The 19,987-nt window shown below is 39.5% G+C and overlaps 1 protein-coding gene across 5 annotated transcripts in view; it reads left to right on the top strand.

Moving 5' to 3' along the window:
- INPP4B (inositol polyphosphate-4-phosphatase type II B) overlaps positions 1-19,987 on the top strand; it is a 563,010-nt gene that overhangs the window by 350,748 nt on the left and 192,275 nt on the right. The window contains exon 1 of one of the 5 annotated variants that reach the window (XM_036311864.1): positions 10,742-10,873. The exons of the other annotated variants lie outside the window; for them this stretch is intronic. Coding sequence (XP_036167757.1) covers positions 10,778-10,873 — 96 coding nt within the window. The 5' untranslated portion in view covers positions 10,742-10,777. Of the gene's footprint in view, positions 1-10,741; positions 10,874-19,987 lie in introns of those variants that run through there. 5 annotated transcript variants of the gene reach the window in all.

Raw genomic sequence — 19,987 nt, 5'->3', positions numbered from 1 at the left:
ATTTACACCTTGTAGAAGCAATATTGTTGCCAGCTACCTGGGGACAGGCATGATGGAAATAGGAAATTTGCCACATCTATTTTCCCCACTAGAGTGCCATCTTTTGGGTTGCTAAACCTTGTAGTTTGAGTAGAGGGTCTATACAACACTTTATTTAAAAATATTTTTTAACCTCTCCCTTGGGTTCCCTGTTTTACAGACTGGATCTGGCTATATTATATTTCTGATAAGGAGACTAATGCTCTCTTTCCCATCTGCAAAGATTTCTCTTCTTTCTGTGTTTATTTCTCTTTAAATGCATGATACCCTTCACAAGAGAGGTGGGGCTATCTATATAATCTATATAATCAAAGCCTAAGCGACAGCTATGGTGGAGCGACCAGAACGACTGGTTGCTCTGATGCTCACTGACCACCAGGGGGCAGATGCCCAACGCAGGAGCTGTCCCCTGGTGGTCAGTGCATTCCCACAGGGGGAGCGTTCTTCAGCCAGAAGCCGGGCTCACGCTCACGCTGGCAAGCGCAGTGGCAGTGGCGGGGGCCTCTCCTACCTCACAGCAGCACTAAGGAGCAGTGAGCAGGTGGGCAGTAAGGAGTGAGGGGTCCTGGACTGCGAGAGGGATGTCCGACTGCCAGTTTATGCCTGCTCCCCACAGGGCGATTCTGGTTCTTTTGATCATTACTAAATTAAATATGAATTACTGTGACATCCCCCAAGGGATCCCGGACTGCCAGAGGGCACAGGCCGAGCTGAGGGACACCCCCCCCCCCCAGTGCATGAATTTCATGCACCGGGCCTCTAGTTTTATATAATGTAAATGGATTAAAATTAATCTCTAGCGATTATTAGAAAGATAATCAAAGCACATTCAATATTAAAAACAGCTAAATGATGACATCTTGAAAGCACAGGAAATCTCATTGTTTATGTTATTAAGTTGCAGCTTAATTACTTAGCAAAGTGATACTCAGTGAGCTACCTGTGAGCCAGAAATGTAGTATTAACCTTTATAATAACCTTATATTAAGTTTGTATAGTGCCTTCCTGTTCTCAATGTGTTTTCACATGTAGTCTCGCATCTGAGTCTCTAAACAAAGGAAAAGAGTAAAGAATAGTTTCTCTCTTTTACTAGAGACAAACAAAGGGTCAAAGAGATGAGGTGCTTTGGCCAAATTTACAATTAATCAGTGATATGAGTTATCGCTGATAACTGTTTGAACTTAGTATTCTAGTTGTTGAGGCGGTAAATAAATCAGACTACAGGGTAAATAAAAGTTGGCATAAAAGGTAACTGGAGTGGTTTTGGAGCTATTAGTCATTATTCTGTTCAGTCAGCTAGGAACTCTGATTATGGAATTTATATTTTTTAAAAAAACAGGCAAAACTCCAATTCCTCAGTTTAGTGAAAGGCCAATTTATATTAGTTTGACTTACTACAAATTTGCAGGTGTTTTTAAAGCCTTCACAGGTATAGGAATTTATGTGAACTCAGAAGCAAAGGATGTACTTACATCCATTAAATAAATGTCCTATATTCGTCAATTCCTCCATCTCCAGAATATCAATATCTTTGTCACTACAAAATATGAACTATACCCTTTAGAATGGGCCATGTAGTCTATTCAGTTCGTGAAATGTCTGGTTAATTGACCAGTTAGGTTATCAATTTCAGGGTTCCTGTTTGAGTGGTTATGTTGGAAAACATCCTGTTTGCCTTATAGGAATAAATTGAAACCACAAAAATGTTTCACTCCAGTTACCATGCTGTTAATATTCAAATTTCTTCTCATTCAGATGGTTGAATGGACAGGATAGAAATGAAATCCTTCATCTCCTCACTGATGATTTTTCTTCTAATGAAACTGAGGGGTGGATGAAATTTTATACTTTTAAGTTAGTGATGTTGATTTGTACTCGACACTCTTAAAGTACTAGTTATTCTTTGCTTTGCATTTCTCCACTAATAATAGGTTTTCTATCCAATTTATTTTATGATAGCATGCACATATAGACATGGTTTATAGAACCTTTGTAATGAGGCTACTAGCTATTCTAGCTTTAAAAGCATCAACATAAGTAGTAACCCATTCAGTGTTGGTACTTGCTCTTTATGGGTAATTAAAATGATCTGAAATCAAAATGAGAATCATAAATAAAGCTCAGTTTCAGAGATCCAGGCAGTAAGAAAAGTAGTTCAGACTGCTATTAAGTAACATGAATGCTCTTTCGGCAATGTATGAATTCTGTTTCTGAATTGTTATATATTATAAAAATGTTCACGCTCTTAAAAACATTTCTCTGTAGTTTTAATTGAACATGTGCAAAAAAGACGCAACAATTTTTATATTCGGGCAGAAGAGGCAGTTGTGTTTCTGGTGCGGCATAAGTGATTATGAGAATACCTACCTTAAAAATAGATTTCCCAGCCCTAACCTGTTTTGCTCAATGGATAGAGCATCGGCCTGCGGACTGAAGGGTCCCGATTTCGATTCCAGTCAAGGGCATGTACCTTGGTTGCGGGCACATCCCAAGTAAGGAGTGTGCAGGAGGCAGCTGATGGATGTTTCTCTCTCATCGATGTTTCTAACTCTCTATCCCTCTCCCTTCCGCTCTGTAAAAAAATCAATAAAATATATTTTAAAAAATAGATTTCCCAATCCTCAACAATCTCCACTGCTAGGAGAAACCTGAGAGCCGAGAGAGTGTAGGAAGAAGGTGGGGAGGACTTGAAAGGATAAGAGGAGGACGCGCAAGACCAATGTCTTCCATTTCTCGATTTTGTTTAGTGCTAGTCCCAAATTTGTTAAGTTTTTGGTTAATCATTACTCTACTTGATTGCATCTTCGCTATTAACATTAGTAGAACTCACCTCTTTCTGAAACCTCATCTTGTATTCACTATTCTGAGATTTAACTTTCTGCTATACCAGTAGTAATCTTTGTTGCTACCAATTTTGGGGAGCTTTCTGAGAGCTTGGTCCTAGGAAGTATGCGTTGGACACAGTATTGCATTTAAAGTTTGCAACCACTCTGGAAGTTGTATCGTTTCTATTTTTCATGCAAGGAATCTGAGGGCTAGAGAAGTGTATATCAAATCATCGCAAATTTAGCACCTTAAAGCAATACATAATTCTCTGGGTTAGGATTTGGGCTTAGCTGAGTACCCCGAGTGTGCAAACAAGGTCTTGGCTAGGCTGCCAAGTGGAGCAGAGTCGATCCTTATTGATTCCAGTGCTTGGCAGAATCTGGTTCCTTCTGGCTGTATGACTGTGGGCCTTCGATATTTGCCAGCATTTGACTTGAAGTTTCTTGACTTCAGATTCTTGCCTGGGAGCTTCTCCAACATGGCCATTTACTCCATACAAGAAGGGTCTCTGGCTGCAATCTGCTAAAAACGTCTTATGTAACGTGATGTAATCACAGGCCAGCATCTTAGCACCTTTGCCATGCAATATAACAATCTCAAGAGTAATATTCTATCATTACTATGCCATATTCTAGGTTAGAGGTAAGTCACAGGTGTTCTCCACACCCAAGGCAAGGGGATTATACACGGCAGGAACACCAGGGGGCAGGGGCCATGAAAGCCACCCTGAGGTCTTTCAAGAGATCCTGCAACTAAGCCTTTCTGATCTTTTTCTATGGAAATATTCGAAATGAGGCTGCCTCAGCAGCCCCCACCATATGTCCTTCATCAGATACACCATATGCATTTCCACTTAGTAATTTCAGTTAATAAAATCTCTCCATTTGATGTGCTTTTTGTGGTATTAAATTACCCTAGTTTGGAGCGACTTTCATTTCCATAGTATATATGTAATAAGGCTTTTCCTTAAAAACAGTCTTGTAGCTGAGAAACAAAAACATTTCTTTGTAGCATCCCGAGGCATGTATTTGTGTAACTAGTTATAATTTGTTGTTCTGTTTTTTTCCAGTTTAATCATTGCTTTTTTAGTTTTGCATGAACTACGAATAAGAGAAATTTTTGTTACTGAATACTATCACAAAGCATGAGAAAATAAGAGAGCTGTACAATGGGGAGTCTTACATAATAAAATCCTAATACGCAAATTGTCCCCTCGGGTGGTTGTTCGACCAGCAGACCGTGAGTTTGACCGCTCGCAATGACATGTGCTGACCACCAGGGGGCAGCGTGGAACACGGTGGGAATCAGCAACTTGGCACTGATAACAGGCAGCAGTGGAGGCACTGCCAGCCCTGATGGGCCCCAACAAGAGCGGGGCCACGGCAGGATTGTGGAGCATGTGAATGGGCGGCGCCAGGCCGAGGTGGGTGTGAGCAGGGTCACAGGTGCTGCCCAGGGCCCAGACGTCAGATGCTAGTGCTTCAATCGCTGGCCAGGCCTAGAGACCGAACCCGTGCATGAATTTTGTGCACGGGGCCTCTAATAGATACATAAGCACCAGCTGAACTGCCTTTTTTACTTGAGGGAAAGAGAAAAAAACACAGTAAGAAAAGGGAAAAAAAAAACCCCACACTGAATGACATTCAGATCCAGGATTCATGGGGTCATGGAAACATAATTCACTTTCCTGCACTAAATAATGTTTCAAAACGTGGCAGTGAGAATGAATAAGCTCGAGAAGAGGGTGCAAAGTGTTGTTGTGTGAGGGGAGCGCTTTACTCGGTGCTTTCAGGCTGCAGCTGCAGGTAATGATTAGGGTCTACAACTTAGTCCTGGTATAAAGAACCTGTCCTTCCAAGGGAAGAATAATTTTGTTCTTCATTGTTTATTACATTCCCAGGGCCCAACATAATTTCTGTGTTCCCTGATTATGCCATTAGCTCCATAGAAAAGAGGACTTTGCTTCTGTGTGCTGCCCGTAGGAGCCCAGGGAGGCAGCACTTTCGGTAATCTACCTTAATGCTTTGTGTTGCTTCTCTTTTTTTGCTCACAAGCATGGCTATTAAACCTGTATCAGCCACAGTCCCAATAGGAAACAGATGGCACTTGCAAATGAGGATAATTCCAGGAGGGTTTATTTACAAAGGGCCTGTTTGCAAAGGGTAGCACAGTAACCTGGTTTAATAATGATAGAGCTATTATCACTCAGGGCCCAAGAGAGAGAAGGGGGAGCAGCTTTCAGAAAACAGAGGGCCTTGCATGGAGAAGGCCAGTTTGGTGAAAGGACATGGCCAACCAGAAGCTACCTGGCAGGAAAGGAATAAAAGGCATGCATATCCCCACCTCCCGTCCCCTTCGGGCCCCCCAAACTGCTGCCAGGGTCCCTCTGTCAAACCCCAACTGACAGTCACAGGACAAGGACGCCGCTTGATGCAGTACACAGAGCTCAGAGGCGGAAGGCAACGTAGGATCTGGAGGAGCAAATAGGATTTGGCACAAATTGCAATGTATGGAAATTAGAATATTTGAAATGCAAGTTTTTCTCTGGGTTGGGATAATCAGAATTGATTAATAACAAATATTTAATACTTATGAGGCATTTTAGAAGGCTTTGAGAGCCTTGTTTTGTTAAATGAGAAAGGCAGGACAAAACAAAACAAAAAGAAGTCCCTCATTTGTTGGGCCTATGTCAAGGCAAATGAGGAGATTTCTCCAAGCAGGATATGTTATTTTCTTTCGAAGTTTTCTGCAATTTTAATCTACTAGGACAGTCAGATGGCTATTCTCTCCAGTGGCACTTAATCAACTGGGGTTTTATTAGAGTATTTGTTAGATATATAGGTCAGTGCCTAGATGTTAGGGTTCTGTGAAAGGGAATGTTTCAGACTCATGGAGAGACTTGAAAGCATTTGCAAAGTAACACATAGGCAATTTTAGGATGATACAGCAAGTGCTGACAGATCACTTCTAGGATGCAAAATTGGGGATAATGATATTGGATACATTCTTGAGACATCGTCTTTTAAAGGTATATGATTATATAGTTCTTTTCCTTCACGTTGTCATATGTTTTCAAATGTGAACGTTTAAGAGAGTCAGGTGAAAAAGGAACCATAGAAAGAATGAAAAGACAAGTTGTGGGAAAATATCTGCCACACATATAAATTACAAAGGACTAAGACCCATTGTATCTATAAAATATGTAAAATATCTAGCCCTGGCTTGGTAGCTCAGTTGGTTGGAGATTAGTCCGGATACACCAAGGTTTTAGGTTGGCTCCCAGTCAGGGAAGAATGCAAGAATCAACCATTGAATGAATTAAAAAGCGGAACAACAAATCAGTGTTTCTCTCTCCCTTCCTCTTTCTCGCTTTCAATATCAATTTTTTTTAAAAAAGTATAAAGCCACCCCTATAGCCCTGGCTGGTGTTTCTCAGTGGGTGGGGCAACAGCCCTCACACCAAAGAGTTGAGGGTTCAATTCCTGGTCAAGGACACCTGCCTGGGTTGCAGGTTCAAATCACAGCCTCAGTTGGGGTGAGTGCAGGAGGCAACCAATCAATGTGTCTCTCTAACATAGATGTTTCTGTCTCCTCTCTCCTGCTACTTCCCCCACTTCCACTTTCTCTAAAAGTCAATGGGAAAATATCCTCAGGTGAGGATTAACAGACAAACAAAGAGGAAAGCCTCCCCTACATCAGCAAAAAATAAGACAACTATAAAAAATAAAAAAAAACTACTTAAACTAGCACTTCACCAAAAAGAACATTCAAGTGACTGGTACACATTTGAGAATCATTCTCATTAATAGTAGGCGGAGAAATGTTAAATGAGATATAATTGCATATCAACAGTTGAAAAACATTAAAAATCTGGATAGTCTCAAGTATAAAAATATATGTGTGATTTTCATATGGTTGACAGTAAATGATATAACCATTTTGAAGCACTGTTTTGCATTCTGGTCCAGTTGAAGAAGATGTGACTCTAAAGACCCTACAGTTCCTCTCCTGGGCAGTTCCCCTAGAAAGTGATTTGTACTTGTGCTCCAGAAATATGTATAAGAATCTCAAAGCAGCAGCTCATTCTAGTTCATTCCAGCCAATATGTGGAAATAATCCAAATATTCATCAGGAGTAATAGGGATAAATAAATTGTGGTATAGTCCTACAAGAAATTACTATCTGGCAATGAAAATAAATGAACCTTAGCTCCATGCAACAACTTGGATAAATCTCAAAAATGTGTTGAGTAAACAAAGCAAGACAAAGGAATACATACAATATTTCTGTATTTTATGTTAAGTGAAAAGATAGACAAAAAGAAAAGCCACACTCTGCGTACAGGTGCAGTCTGAGGTTGTAAAACTATAAGGAAAAGAAAGGAAATCATTACAAAAGGACAATGGTTACTGTGGTGAAGGTTGGGTTGTATTGGGGGAAGGCTCAAAAAGGAGGTTTTCTAGGTTGCTGGCTGAGTTATTTCTTCCACAGGTGGTGGTTACACTGGTGATAATTTGTACTTATTAAACTGTATGTGTATATAATCATGCAGTTTTCTTTCTGATAAAAATAGATTAACGACTTTTTAAAAGTCAATTGACTCTATTCTTCATGTTCTGCAGTTTTATGTTTGACTCTGCATGTCTCCCAAGGGTGTTGAAAGCCACTGTTTTTAAATTTCAGATTGTATTTCATGGTTGAAAATTTAAACATGAATAGCGTAACAGGAAGTGTGATTCTACAGTAAATATCCATTAGATTTGCATCCGTATTTCTCTCCTTCTGGCATATGGAAAGCAAAGACATCCTTAAGGCATTCTTGGGAAACTTGGGGTTCTGAGGAAGAAAATCAATTCTATTATTAATGACTTAATTCTAAAGAGTAAGATGATTGAGATAAGATATGGTGAGAAGTGAACACAAGGTAGTTAGGACTAGAAAAAGAACAGGCCCGAAGCTGGAAGCTGAAGTTCGGGAAGAGAAGCAACCTGGGCCCCAAGCAAACGGTAGGAAGCCGTCCACTCAAGTTTGTGTTTTTGTTGTTGAAAGGTTAAATCTGAGTTACTATTAATAAAGAAAGTGGGAGAAGCGAAGAAGCTCCCATGGAAATGGACAAATGCCTTTCTTTTTATAACTCTTCCAGCGGCTTTGGAAATTCTTGGATCCCTACAGAGACTTACTTTTTTTTGGCATTTTTCCCAGGACTTAGACGACAGGGCATTAGTGAGCCTGCTTGAGTTATAGGCATCATCCTTGGGAGATCTTGAGAGACCAGAATTCTAGAGGGGTTTCAGAGGAGTGTTTGTCACAGGTGTGGTTGCACCATAAATAATTCATCCATTCAGTACTTAGAGGCAGTTCACGCACTGCCTAATGAGGTATCTATTTGAAACAAAACAAAGCAAACAAAAACCGCGTGGATTTAGTACAAGATCATGCAATGAAGCTATGCTGTTGAATTATGTGGTGTTTATGAACAAGTCTTCCTTTCTTCTCATATATGAGAACTCTATTATAAAATATATCTTTATCTATTTTAACTAATTGTACAAAATATATTATTATTTTTCAATCCTCCTGATTTCTGAAAAATAGAATTTGAAAAAGGCAAAGAATATAAGGGAAAGATTTGGTCATTTAGCAAACTATCCTTCATTTTGAAAGAATGTGCCCTTTGTTTCGAGGCTTCTCAAACCTAATGCACTTGCCTCAGGATCACCTGAGAGTCTCACTCCGCAGTCTGGGGCAAGACCTAGGTGTCTGCATTGCTAACAAGTACCCATGAGATCCCAAAGCTGCTGATCCAAGGGCCTGACTTTTAGGGAAAAGAGCACAGAGATCAAACGAAAGGTCCCAGCTAATTCAATCAGACAAGCCGACGTGCCCTCCTCACAGCTGTGATCAGGATGTACCTGAAATGGTATTCTGTCTTGTGTTTCGAGGTTTTCTTAGAGGTACATGCATGTGTACCTTTTTAAAGGAAAACAATAGAGCATTGAGTCTAGGCCTTACTCTTCTGAGCTAATTGTGAGACCAGCGAAATGTTTGTCAAGGTATCCCTACTTCCAGTTATAGGATGAGGTTCCGGGGATCTAATGGACTAGTAAACATGGTGACTATAGTTAACAGTACTGCGCTGTGTACTTGAATGGTACCAAGAGAGTACATCTTCAGTCCGCAGGCAGATGCTCTATCCACTGAGCCAAACCGGTCCGGCGAGAGTACATCTTAAGTGCTCTCATCACACTGAAAATGGTAGCTAATGTGAGGGGATGGGAGTGTTAATTAGCTGGATTGTGGTAATCATTTCACAATGTATATGTATATCAAATCATCACTTTGTACACCCGAAACATATAGAATTTTGTCAATTATACCTCAGTAAAGCTGGAAAAATTATATTTTGCAAATTTTTAAGGTGTTAGATTAAATTATCTCTAATGTCTCCTTTGGCACAGCACCCCTTAACTCATAAAGGATAGAGCACTCAGTATGGGTTTTCATGATGATGAATGTGAACCTGTCTTTTTTCCTACCTGTTTTTTTTTTTTACTTCCTTACTATATATGTTTTTATTTTTCCCCCTCTTAATAATAACTAAATATCCATTTCCCAATGTCACTGAGAAATATTTCCTTCTTTTTTTAAGAATAGCGTTTAATACTCTTCTCTTCCATTGTTCTTTTTATGAATATGGATGTGTCTATGAAGGCTAGTAACCTATTATTACAAAACCTGTAAGGTCTAGCTATGTTTACTTACCTTGATGCTTAATTTGAAGAAAAGAAGGAAAATAAACAAGAATAAAGTCTAATTATAGTGTCATAAATTTATTTTTTTAATGTCATAGTGTCTGAAGTCTCAAACATGGTCATATAAGCACAGACTATCATATCATGTAGCTTAGTTTGAAATAAACTGTGAAATAAATCTTGTACAAAACAGCTGTTCTAAAAATGAGCTTTCTTAATCAGGTGAAATTATTAGCATAGTTAATTCCCTTTAAAGAAATTTGTTTGAATAAAATTTTAAAATTCCTCAGTAGAAGACTTCCTAAGAGTTTAGACAACAATTTAGAAGTTCTGGTTCTGAGCAAGTTTATTTATGGACCAGGGGATATGCTGACAACTTCAGTTTTTTTCCAGCTTTGTGGCTCATTGAGTGAAAATACTTTTCTAAACATTGATGCATCACACGATCAAGACCATAATCACAAACTCTGAAGATAGAGGACATTTTGAAGCATCCAGTACTCACTGCCAGGGCACTTAAACCTGACCCTGGAGCCCAGAGATGTCATGAGACCAACTCTGGCGAGCCAGATTCTTAGTGTGTTTCTGCATCTTTCCCATGGTCAAAGTTTCCGTTGATTTGAAAAGAATTCCTCAGCAGCTACTGGGAATCGGATGGAATAGATAGTGCTGGTCACCTCTTGGACACACAATTGAATTCTGCTGAGATTAAATTAATAGAAATCATTGGTTTTTGAGAGATGGCCTTATACCCTGAGATGTGAGACTAAAGGTGGTTTTACTTTAAAATTACTGTTGGGAATAGAATTGTGTTATCCTAAGTTCTTCCTGAATTAGATGCCTGAGTTAGCCCCAGCCAGGCTCACAATACACTAGGATATCAGCATGTCTGGGTCCGAAGGCCCTCTGCTATACTGGCTTCCACACCCTGGCCCCATGGTGGTGTGCTGCAGTCTGCTTCCACTAGCCCCAGTTGCGCTTCTCCCAACTCTACTGTCAGTTGTCTCAAGTTAAATGGGCAAGAGTGGGAGTATTTACACCACAGAAATTGGCCCACTCTATGAACCATCGCCATCCTCAGTTGTTAAACATTAACCTGCACACCACATTCCTTGAAGGCAGAATCCCACTCCGCATGATTAAAGTCTCTGCATTTCCTGATGGCGGTCTCATCTTGTCTGTGCAATACTGAGCACCCCTATCTGAGAATGTTTGAAAGTTTCTTCCTGGCAGCATCAAAGAAAGAAGTGCAAAAGGTAAAAGTACAACTTTGAATAAGGAGAGTACATGAAAATGCCCCTTGTTTCTCTTATATCTTCCAGTGAACTTTGCTTAGAGCACCTGGTTTTAAATAGTTTCCTCTCAGATGTCTGAACCCAGTAGCTCCAATTGTGCCTGCCACTTTAGGCACCAAGACAGCCAAAATACCAAGCAGAAACTCTAAGTATAAGACATGCATTATTAATCACAGAGATATTCCAACTCTTAAGAAATTCATTAAGATTCTAGGTTTCATATGTTTCCTTGAGACAGTAAAGTGTTCAGACATCAAGAAGATATATTTTAAAAGCTTTGAGTGGTTTGAGAAAGTAGGGATATTTTGGCATTTGTTGGTTATAGTTTAATGGACTTAAATTGTTTTGCCAAATACTTCTATGCATTTGTGAGTGTGTGTGTGTGTGTGTGTGTGTGTGTGTGTGTGTACTTGGTTCTGACTGCCAGTTTACATTGTGAAACAGACAGAAAAATTTTAAATAGAAAAGAAAAGAGCCATCTCACAGGCAGCTAGTGGTCCAGTGCAGATGTAGAATGTTCCGCAATCTTAACTTAAAAAGCCCAGAGTTGGATTTCCAAAGTGTATTTTAAGTCGGGCCCAATGATGTGCAAAATTGTGCCCAGTGGAAAGATGCTGTTCAGAAGCCCTGTTAATTGGTCTCTTGTGCTGGAAAGAAAGGGTTTGGTTGGACAATTAAAGGTGCTGCTTTTCCCTTTTATATTCGTTCAAACATGCATCACTATTTGCTATTCATGAGTTTTCAGATCATTGCTTGCTGACATGATTCAGATGCAAAGATGTAAGAATGAAGATATTTTCAAAATACTGCTGTCATATGTGCCTGCCAGAAGTGCTCAATCATCCTTAAACAATATTATTCATAGGGCTTTCTTTAGTAATTATAATTCTACTAGAGGCCCAATGCATGAAATTCGTGCAAGGGCCTTGCTGCCCCACCCCCCGCCCCCCACGGTGGTCGTGGGCCTCTGCCACCTCAGCCTCAGCCCCCACCTGCTGCGGCTTTGTCAGGAAGGAAGGATGTCTGGTCTATTTAGCATATTATGCTTTTATTATTATAGATTATCATCACTTAGTTTGTTGCTGATTTTTTTCCTCAGGAAATTGAGTTCCCTCATGCTCTAAGATACCATGCTTCTTTTTAAGATGTTTGTATTTAAAAAGTTGTGCTATTTCTTAATATCCATAAGATAAATAAGGTATAAATAGTACAACATTTCTTATTTATCACTAAATGCATTTAGATAATTATTTATCTACAAATATTCCTGTGACCAGTTGAGCATTGTTATCCTTATAGATTAATGTAGTTGTACATATAAGAAATTTATATAATGACTTTATTTCTCTGTTACTATTGAAGTGTTTTCTATAAATATTCAGAAACATTAAATGACTCAAAGCTACTCAATAATTATCTCTTTAATACCTAAACATTTAGCTTGACCTTGATTATAGAAAAGTAATAAAACTAATTTGCAAATGTCTCAAATTGTTCATTCTTTCTACTGTTGACCTTCTGTAGTCTGTTCTCCATATAGAATGAGAGTAATATTTTTAAAGCACGAAAAAGATCACATCACTTCTTGGCTCAAGACCCTGCTAGAGTTCCCACTGCGATTAGAATATAGGGCCTATGTTGCTAGAGCCCTGCCTCTCTTTGACTCTATCTTCCACTTCTTTCTCTTTAATTCAATCACTGTTTTCAGCCATTTTGACCTCAGGGCCTTTGCACTTGATATTGTCTTGGCCTACAATACTATTCCCTCATTTTTTTTTTTCAGGGCTGGTTCCTTTTCTTTATGAAGGTCTTAATCAAATCACCTGCTCAGAAAAACCCATTCTCACCCATACAGGCAAAATACCCCTGTGAACACTTTATTCAGTTACCCAATTTTACTTTCATTTTGCTATTTACCATCTCTTCCTGATGTCAGCTAGACAATAAGTCCATGAAGTGACTATTCCTTCCTCAACCCATAACCTTAGCGCTTACAATGACATATCAACATATGCAAAGGCATGGAGAGAGATGAGAACAAGGCATGTTCAGTGAACCACGTGATTTAGAGAGGCGGGATTAGTGGGTGCATAGAGTAAACATGACATCCATCTTTAAGACTCTGCAGTCTTCTTTTAAATGGCAGGATTGACCTAGTAGTCATGAAAGACAAATCCTAAATGTGAGGATCACCGATAGCAGTGCTTCTCAAACTTTTGGTCTCAGGATCCTTTTACATTCTTAACAATCACCTGGAATCCCAAAGGGCTTTTGTTTTTGTGGAGTTTAAGAACTATGATGTTTACCACATTACCCGATAGAAATTAAAACTAAGAGAATTTTAAAGTATCTGATAATTCACTTAAAATAGCTAATACTAAACCCATTATACATTAACAGAAGTAATACATGTTTTTAAAATTGGTGTATTTTGGAAAACTAAAAACGCATATAGGAAATTTATATACTATATACTGAGAGAGTGGCACTGTTTAATATTTTTGCAGATCTCTTTATTGTCTGATTAATGGGAGGGACTGCCTTGTCAGGTCTGCTTCTGTATGCAGTCTTTTTGAGTGATTAGAAACACAACAATTTAAAGGAACATAAACAAGTGCAGCCCTGGCATCAGCATTTTTAAAGATTCTCCAGGTGATGCTCATATGCAGCCAACATTGAGACCCATTGTTCAAGTTATAAGATACGTTGGTAGAATTCCATAGAGAAAGAAACTTGTGTGATAGGAGAATAGAGCTATTGCAGTTGCCCCATCTTGGCCTGGTGACAAATACTTCATTGGACAGCTACATTGAAAGCTCTGCTTCTCTATGCCTACCTATACACACTATTTTCCCTCAGTTTATAAAAAAAATATACTTTGTGGGTTGATTGTATAAGTCAATTGATCTTTACCCAGGTCTTGGTGATCTATCTTTTTTTGACTGGGGTTACAAAACGCTGGGTTGTAAATGATCTCTTAAAATACTGAGTAATATCACAACAATTTTGTTTTGTTTTATAGCTACATAGAATTATTTAGCCTTATAGTGTTGGGACTAATGACTTTCATGGAGCATCACATTAATAGACGTGTGTGTGTGTGTGTGTGTGTGTTGATATTACTGTTCTCTGTCTAATAACTTGTTCATTAACTCATGACTGTGGTCTTAATTGAGGGCTGATACTACCTAAGGATGGTGTTTTTAGTCTGGCAATGTGATAAATCATGTGTGCTTCTATTCCTTGAGGCTATTAGATTTTTGCTTTTTAAAACTCTCATGAAGCTGCCTAAAGGAAGACAATTAAAGTCGCCATCAGTCTGGGCTCAGGAGCGACACTGCTGTGGACAGGCATAGACTTTGGAAGCAGACCCTGTAATGTCTGATCAATAGCCTGCTGTTGAAGTGGTCCAAGCAAGTGACTCCAGTTTTCTGAAACTGAGTTTTCTCACCTGTAAAATGGGCGAAACATTAATACCACACTCAGTAACAAGTGAAAAAATAAATATGTGTACTTATGAAATAACCCATAGATCATGGATATTTGACTCCATCATCCTTATTTGTTAATTATAAACTTTATAGTATTTTCTTCTGAGCTAGTACATACTTAGTCTAGATCTAGTGTTAGGATCAGGGGATCCGTTTCAGTGACTCTCTTTCCACTTTTCTGAATAATGACCCAATTATGCTTGTGCACTGGGATAGTGGAGAAGGGGAGGAAGGGAGATGGAGGCAGTAATGGAGATTTGACCTGACAAAAAACTGTTAATACACATGTACCACATTTGAATTGAACCCTGTATATATGTCACATGTTAATAATTTCCTCAGGTGGGGCTTTGGAAGTCAACAGAAATGGAGCACTCAACTTATAATGAACAGTTTAGCGAAGTATCAGTTCACAGAGCTTTTGCAGTGCAAAGAGCTCCTTTGTTCTTTATTTTCGTTGTTAAAATACCTAAACGTCTCTTAACACTTAAGTCTGTGGTCTTAAATTGTGTAGCTTTTTGCAGCGGTCCTCAACCTGTGGGTCGCGACCCCTTTGGCAGTTGAACGACCCTTTCACAGGGGTCACCTAAGACCATCCTGCATATCAGATATTTACATTACGATTCATAACAGTAGCAACATTACAGTTATGAAGTAGCAACGAAATTAATTGTATGGTTGGGTCACAACATGAGGAACTGTATTTAAAGGGCCAGAAGGTTGAGAACCACTGCTCTAGAGGTTCGTCCTTTTGGCTTTAGGTAAATGTCCAGGACAGGCCGTGGCTTGTACACGTGGAACAAGAAACCTGATGGGGTCTGAACCAGGGTACCTTTCTCAGCCCAGTGTCCCTTTCAGGAAGGTGCAGAACTCATGTGTTGGAAAGGCAGGGCACAAACTAAACCCTCAGTGCAATGGCAGGGAGACCTCTTCGACTTCCACGAAAACCAGACCTCAGTGTTTTAGCAGAGCCTCTATCTTTCAGAGATGTTCTGACAATGGAAGGGAATGTCTAAAGGTATTTTTGCTGTTTCGGTCATTTTTCAACTGCCTGTAATAGATCTCTGTAATAGTTGGAAAGGGAAAAGGAATAAAATGTGGGTAATGGCAGGGATACTCAGAGTTATGTGCCTCTGGAGCTGCATTTGCAGTCACCATTAACCTAAAGGACCACATGATTCCTGTATGATTGGTGGAATTGAGTATAATGGCGCATTCATATCGCAAAATTAGAAGTCTTAAAGAGCAGCTAATTAAGCATAAAGGGACCCATGTGATCAGAGAGCTGCGATGTGAACATCACTTCCTTAGAGAAATGGGAAAACCTCTAAGATTGGCTGCTTCCAACATAAAACAGTGCTTATATTTGTCTTCCTGTCATCTCTTTGTGGCTGGAAGTCTATAGAATGTTCTTGTGTACATAATTTTGTATATGTTTTGACATGTGAAAGATAATCACACTTAGTAAAGACCAAGACAGCATGCCATACTAAATAATTATTGGATTATTTCTGGATAGTGCTCAGGCTTTAGGGGAAACCCTGTTTTGACTAAGAAAACTACCTGCAGTTATGCATTTGTAACTGGTTTATCGAAGACTTACCTCAATTGGCAGACCAACATATAATGGGACTTTCTCCTTCTCTAATCATTTCTCAGTATGCACTGTTAATTATTACTTTTCATCTCTCAAGCACATTTGGAAGATTTCTTATCTTTCCAATACCTTTCATTTATTAAAAAATTTATTTTGGGTCAAATGTGGGGGGTGGGACAAGCCATGAGCCCTCTGACAATAAGCTATAAACAATCCAGACATGTTACAGAAATCACGTTTGAAAACGTCATCAAGCTGTGAAAATAATTATGAGATGAACTAAAATTCCAGAGAAAGGAGGGCTTTTGGGAGTTGAGCTATCAGGAGCCTGCGGATTTTCCTCTGTGGCATTTGCTGATAATAAGAATGGGCTGAAGAAGAGCCTTTGCATGGGCTGAAGAAGGGCTATTGCTTCTCAGAGAAAGAGAATCGGCAATTTTCAAGCAGTTAGTTGAATTAAATGAGAAATCATGACTTCAGGTGTCTCAGGTCAATGTCCATTTGTTCTCAGAAGAGGCTTACTGAACTCAGAGCTTTGCAGGATGCTAAAGAACCAGGCCAGACGCCTATAGAAAGCTGAGGGAAACCTCCCACTGTTTCACAGTGCTTAGGAAACCAGGGAACACAAAAAACAAGTGAGAGACAAAGTCCATTTCTCACCTGAGGGCATTTACAAATTCTCCCTTCAGCTGAAGTCAGAGCATCAGGACCTTATAAACACAAGATGGCAGCTAAACACAGAGAACCCATCAGAGATTTTGGTTTTCATGTGAACTTGAAGTGATAAATATGGAGACTGAAGCTCCAACTCACAGCTCATCTGCCTATAAAAACATTTGCCAGATTTTCAAGCCTTCTGGGGTACAGTGCGGAAGAGTGCTCTGAGACGTCTGAGAATATCCGGCACTCTTTCAGGGTTGAAGAGCAAAGACGAGCTGTGCTCTCAGTTGAAAGTCACAGAAAGCCATTCCCCTATAACAACGATAGACTGAATGTCTAAGTTTGCTGGGATTACTGTCACAAAATGCCACAGACTGGGTGGTGTGAGCAATAGCAATTTATTTTGTCACACTTCTGGAGTCTGGAAGTCCAAGATCAAATGGCAGAGATGAGTTCTTCTGAGGCCTCTTTCCTTTGCTTGCAGATGGCCACCTTCATGAGTTACTTCATGTAGTCATTCTTTTGTGTTTGCATCACTGGTGTCTCTTTGTCTTACCCTATTACATTAGGGTCCCACTTTAATGCCTCATTTTAACTTAATCACGTTATCTCCAAATGCAGTCACATTCTGAGATATTGGCGTTTAGGGCTTCAACATATGAATTTGGGATGTGGAGGGTCTATGGAGGTGGAGAATTAGCCTTTAACACAGGGTCTTACCAAAATTCCAGCCTAGCTCTGACCCAAATCAATCACTGATTTGATGACCAGAGCAATCCCTTTCATTTGTATAACAAAGTAAAGGGCATTACTGATTGAAAATATTATCTGGAGCTTTACAGATGCCTGACATTGAAAAAAATTACTAAACACCTTCATAACCAGAAGACAAAACCCCATTTCTTATCCCAGTCATGTTTATGTGAAAATGAGTATCAACATTCTCATCTGAATGCGTATCATTCTCATTCATAAACTCGCTTCTATGTCATTCTTTCTCAAACTTTAATGTGCATGTGATTCCCTTGGGAACCTCGTTAAAATGAAGAGTCTGATCAGTAGATTTGGAGTAAGCCCGATATTCTGTATTTTTATAAGTTTCTAACCAACTGCAGACCAGTAGGTGTTGAGTAAACACAGGGGCATTTAAGAAACATTGTCTGATAATGTCCAAGACCTCTTCCAGCTTTGAGATTCTGTTAATCTTTTTAAAAATATATTTTTGGCTATCTCTCAGTACAAGGAAATAAAATATTGACTGAGCAACTTATTCCTACTGTGAAAGTGGGCTAAACATTTCAGGTTTTTATGTGTTTGAGTATTAAAGCAGTTATGTGTTCATACCCAGTAAATGTGATATTATTATGCATTCTAATTTGAGATACATATAGAGAATTAGAGTAAAATTTTAATTGGTAAAAAAAATGATGTGTTTCAATGACATATTCATTATCAGAGACCTTACCAGATGTGACAACAGTCTAAGAATAGCAGCTGGGCTCTCTGTGTCCCAAGGGTATTCCTCTACTATTGCCAATATGCTCTGCCCTCCAGCTGAATGAGCAGGGGAAGGTTTCTTCCTCACCGACCAATGGGGAGATGTATTTGCATGAGACCAGGGCAGAATGGCCTTCCCTCTCTTGATCTAGGGACCCAGTGATGTCCTGGCAGTTGAGTCAGTGGCACTGCCTCATTCATAGTTACTGTGAAAAGCACTGCAATCCTCACCCTCCTCCTACCCTCAGGGGAGTAGTGCCCATGCTGTTTGTAACAAGGTTGACTAGTTTAGGGAATTCTCCATGGATTTGAGCATGGGAGTAGTGCTGTATTCAGCCACTGCTGTGGTAGTCCAAGCAGCCTCCTGCTTGGGAACAATGAAAGTTTATGACCCATTCTGTAGGGATTTGATGAAACAGTGAGTATAAATTCACTATATGCTACCTTTTGACTTTTCTTTTTTCAAGGTAAATTTAGTATGTAGAATTTTGCTTAAGAAGTTGATAGAGAAAGAAATGAATGTGTTTTACATGAACCTGGTGACATATTCAAGATGGAATATATAATCTTCTACATGATCACTCCTATTAATTATTCTGTCTTGCTTTATTTGATATCATAAAAGTCTAGACTAAAGGAAGTTATACAATTTTTAAATGTGTAGTCAGACAAACAGTCTTATGTTCTGGGGAGGTCCAGGAAGGGGTATAGTGAAGACAAACATGGACAAGAACTGGTAACGAGACCAAAAAAGGGAAAATTAGTTCTTGAGGAAGGCCAGTAAATCTCAGGAGGCTTGATGTTACCCATGAACTGAAATATTCCAAATGCTACAGTGACAACCATTGCTTCATCTCTTCCTCATCAAGAGGTCTCTTCTAAATCTGTCCTTTGCTTACATTTTTTCCCTAGTGAAATATTTCTCCCTCCCTATCTATCTCTCTGTCTCTCAGTCTTCCTCCCTTCTTTCCTCTTCTCTTCTCCTTTCTTTTTCTCCCTTCCTTCCTCATCTCCTATCTCCCTCACTACTTCTTCTCTTCCTCTGTGTCAGGTATTCTCCTAAGTCCTGTAAAGATGTAAAAGTCAACTGACTCCATGGTAAAGATAACTGACATCCAGGTAAAAGACAGCTGGCATAAAGATGTTAAATACTTCTCCCAGCATGACTGGGAGTGGAGTTGGGATAATTCAAGGCTCTGATCATATCACTCCTCTATCCAAATGTCTTCCCCGATTTCTTGGTGCCTATAAATTGCATAAAGCTCCTTGATAGATGGCCCTTTACAGCAAATGATCCCAACCTGTCTCTTCAAGTAGTTTTACCCCTTGCTCCTTTCATGAAGGTCCCCATGTTATAGCATCAAGGAACACCCACTCTTTCTCAACCACAAATGGGCTTTTATAACTCTTTGATGCATGCCTTCTATACAGCACCGGCTTGCTTTGTCATATCCTTCATTGCCTAAAACTTTTACTCATCCTTCAGAACTCACACCACCTCTTCTGTGAAACCTCTCCTGACACTCACAGCCTGAATTAGTTACTACTCACTCTGGATGCCCACAGGAAAATGCTCACATTTCTAGTACAGCCTTTATTACATTGCACTGGATTATTCATACATTTGCCTCACCCACTAGACTCTAAAGTCCCAAATGGAAGCAATGGGACCTTATTCACTAGCAAACCCGGTGCTGGCCACCTAGTTTGAGTTCACTGTAATGAGCGTTATATATTACCTAAGAAATGCATCATTGGCCTGGCTGGTGTGGCTCAGTAGTTGAGCATCGACCTAGGAGCCAGGAGGTTATGGGTTCGGTTCCTGATCAG

This window comes from Myotis myotis, unplaced genomic scaffold (assembly GCF_014108235.1).
Source record: "Myotis myotis isolate mMyoMyo1 unplaced genomic scaffold, mMyoMyo1.p scaffold_m19_p_6, whole genome shotgun sequence".
NCBI classification, from domain to species: Eukaryota; Metazoa; Chordata; class Mammalia; order Chiroptera; family Vespertilionidae; genus Myotis; species Myotis myotis.
The sequence above is the reverse complement of the archived record's forward strand: the minus strand, read 5'-3'. Positions and strand labels throughout refer to the sequence as shown.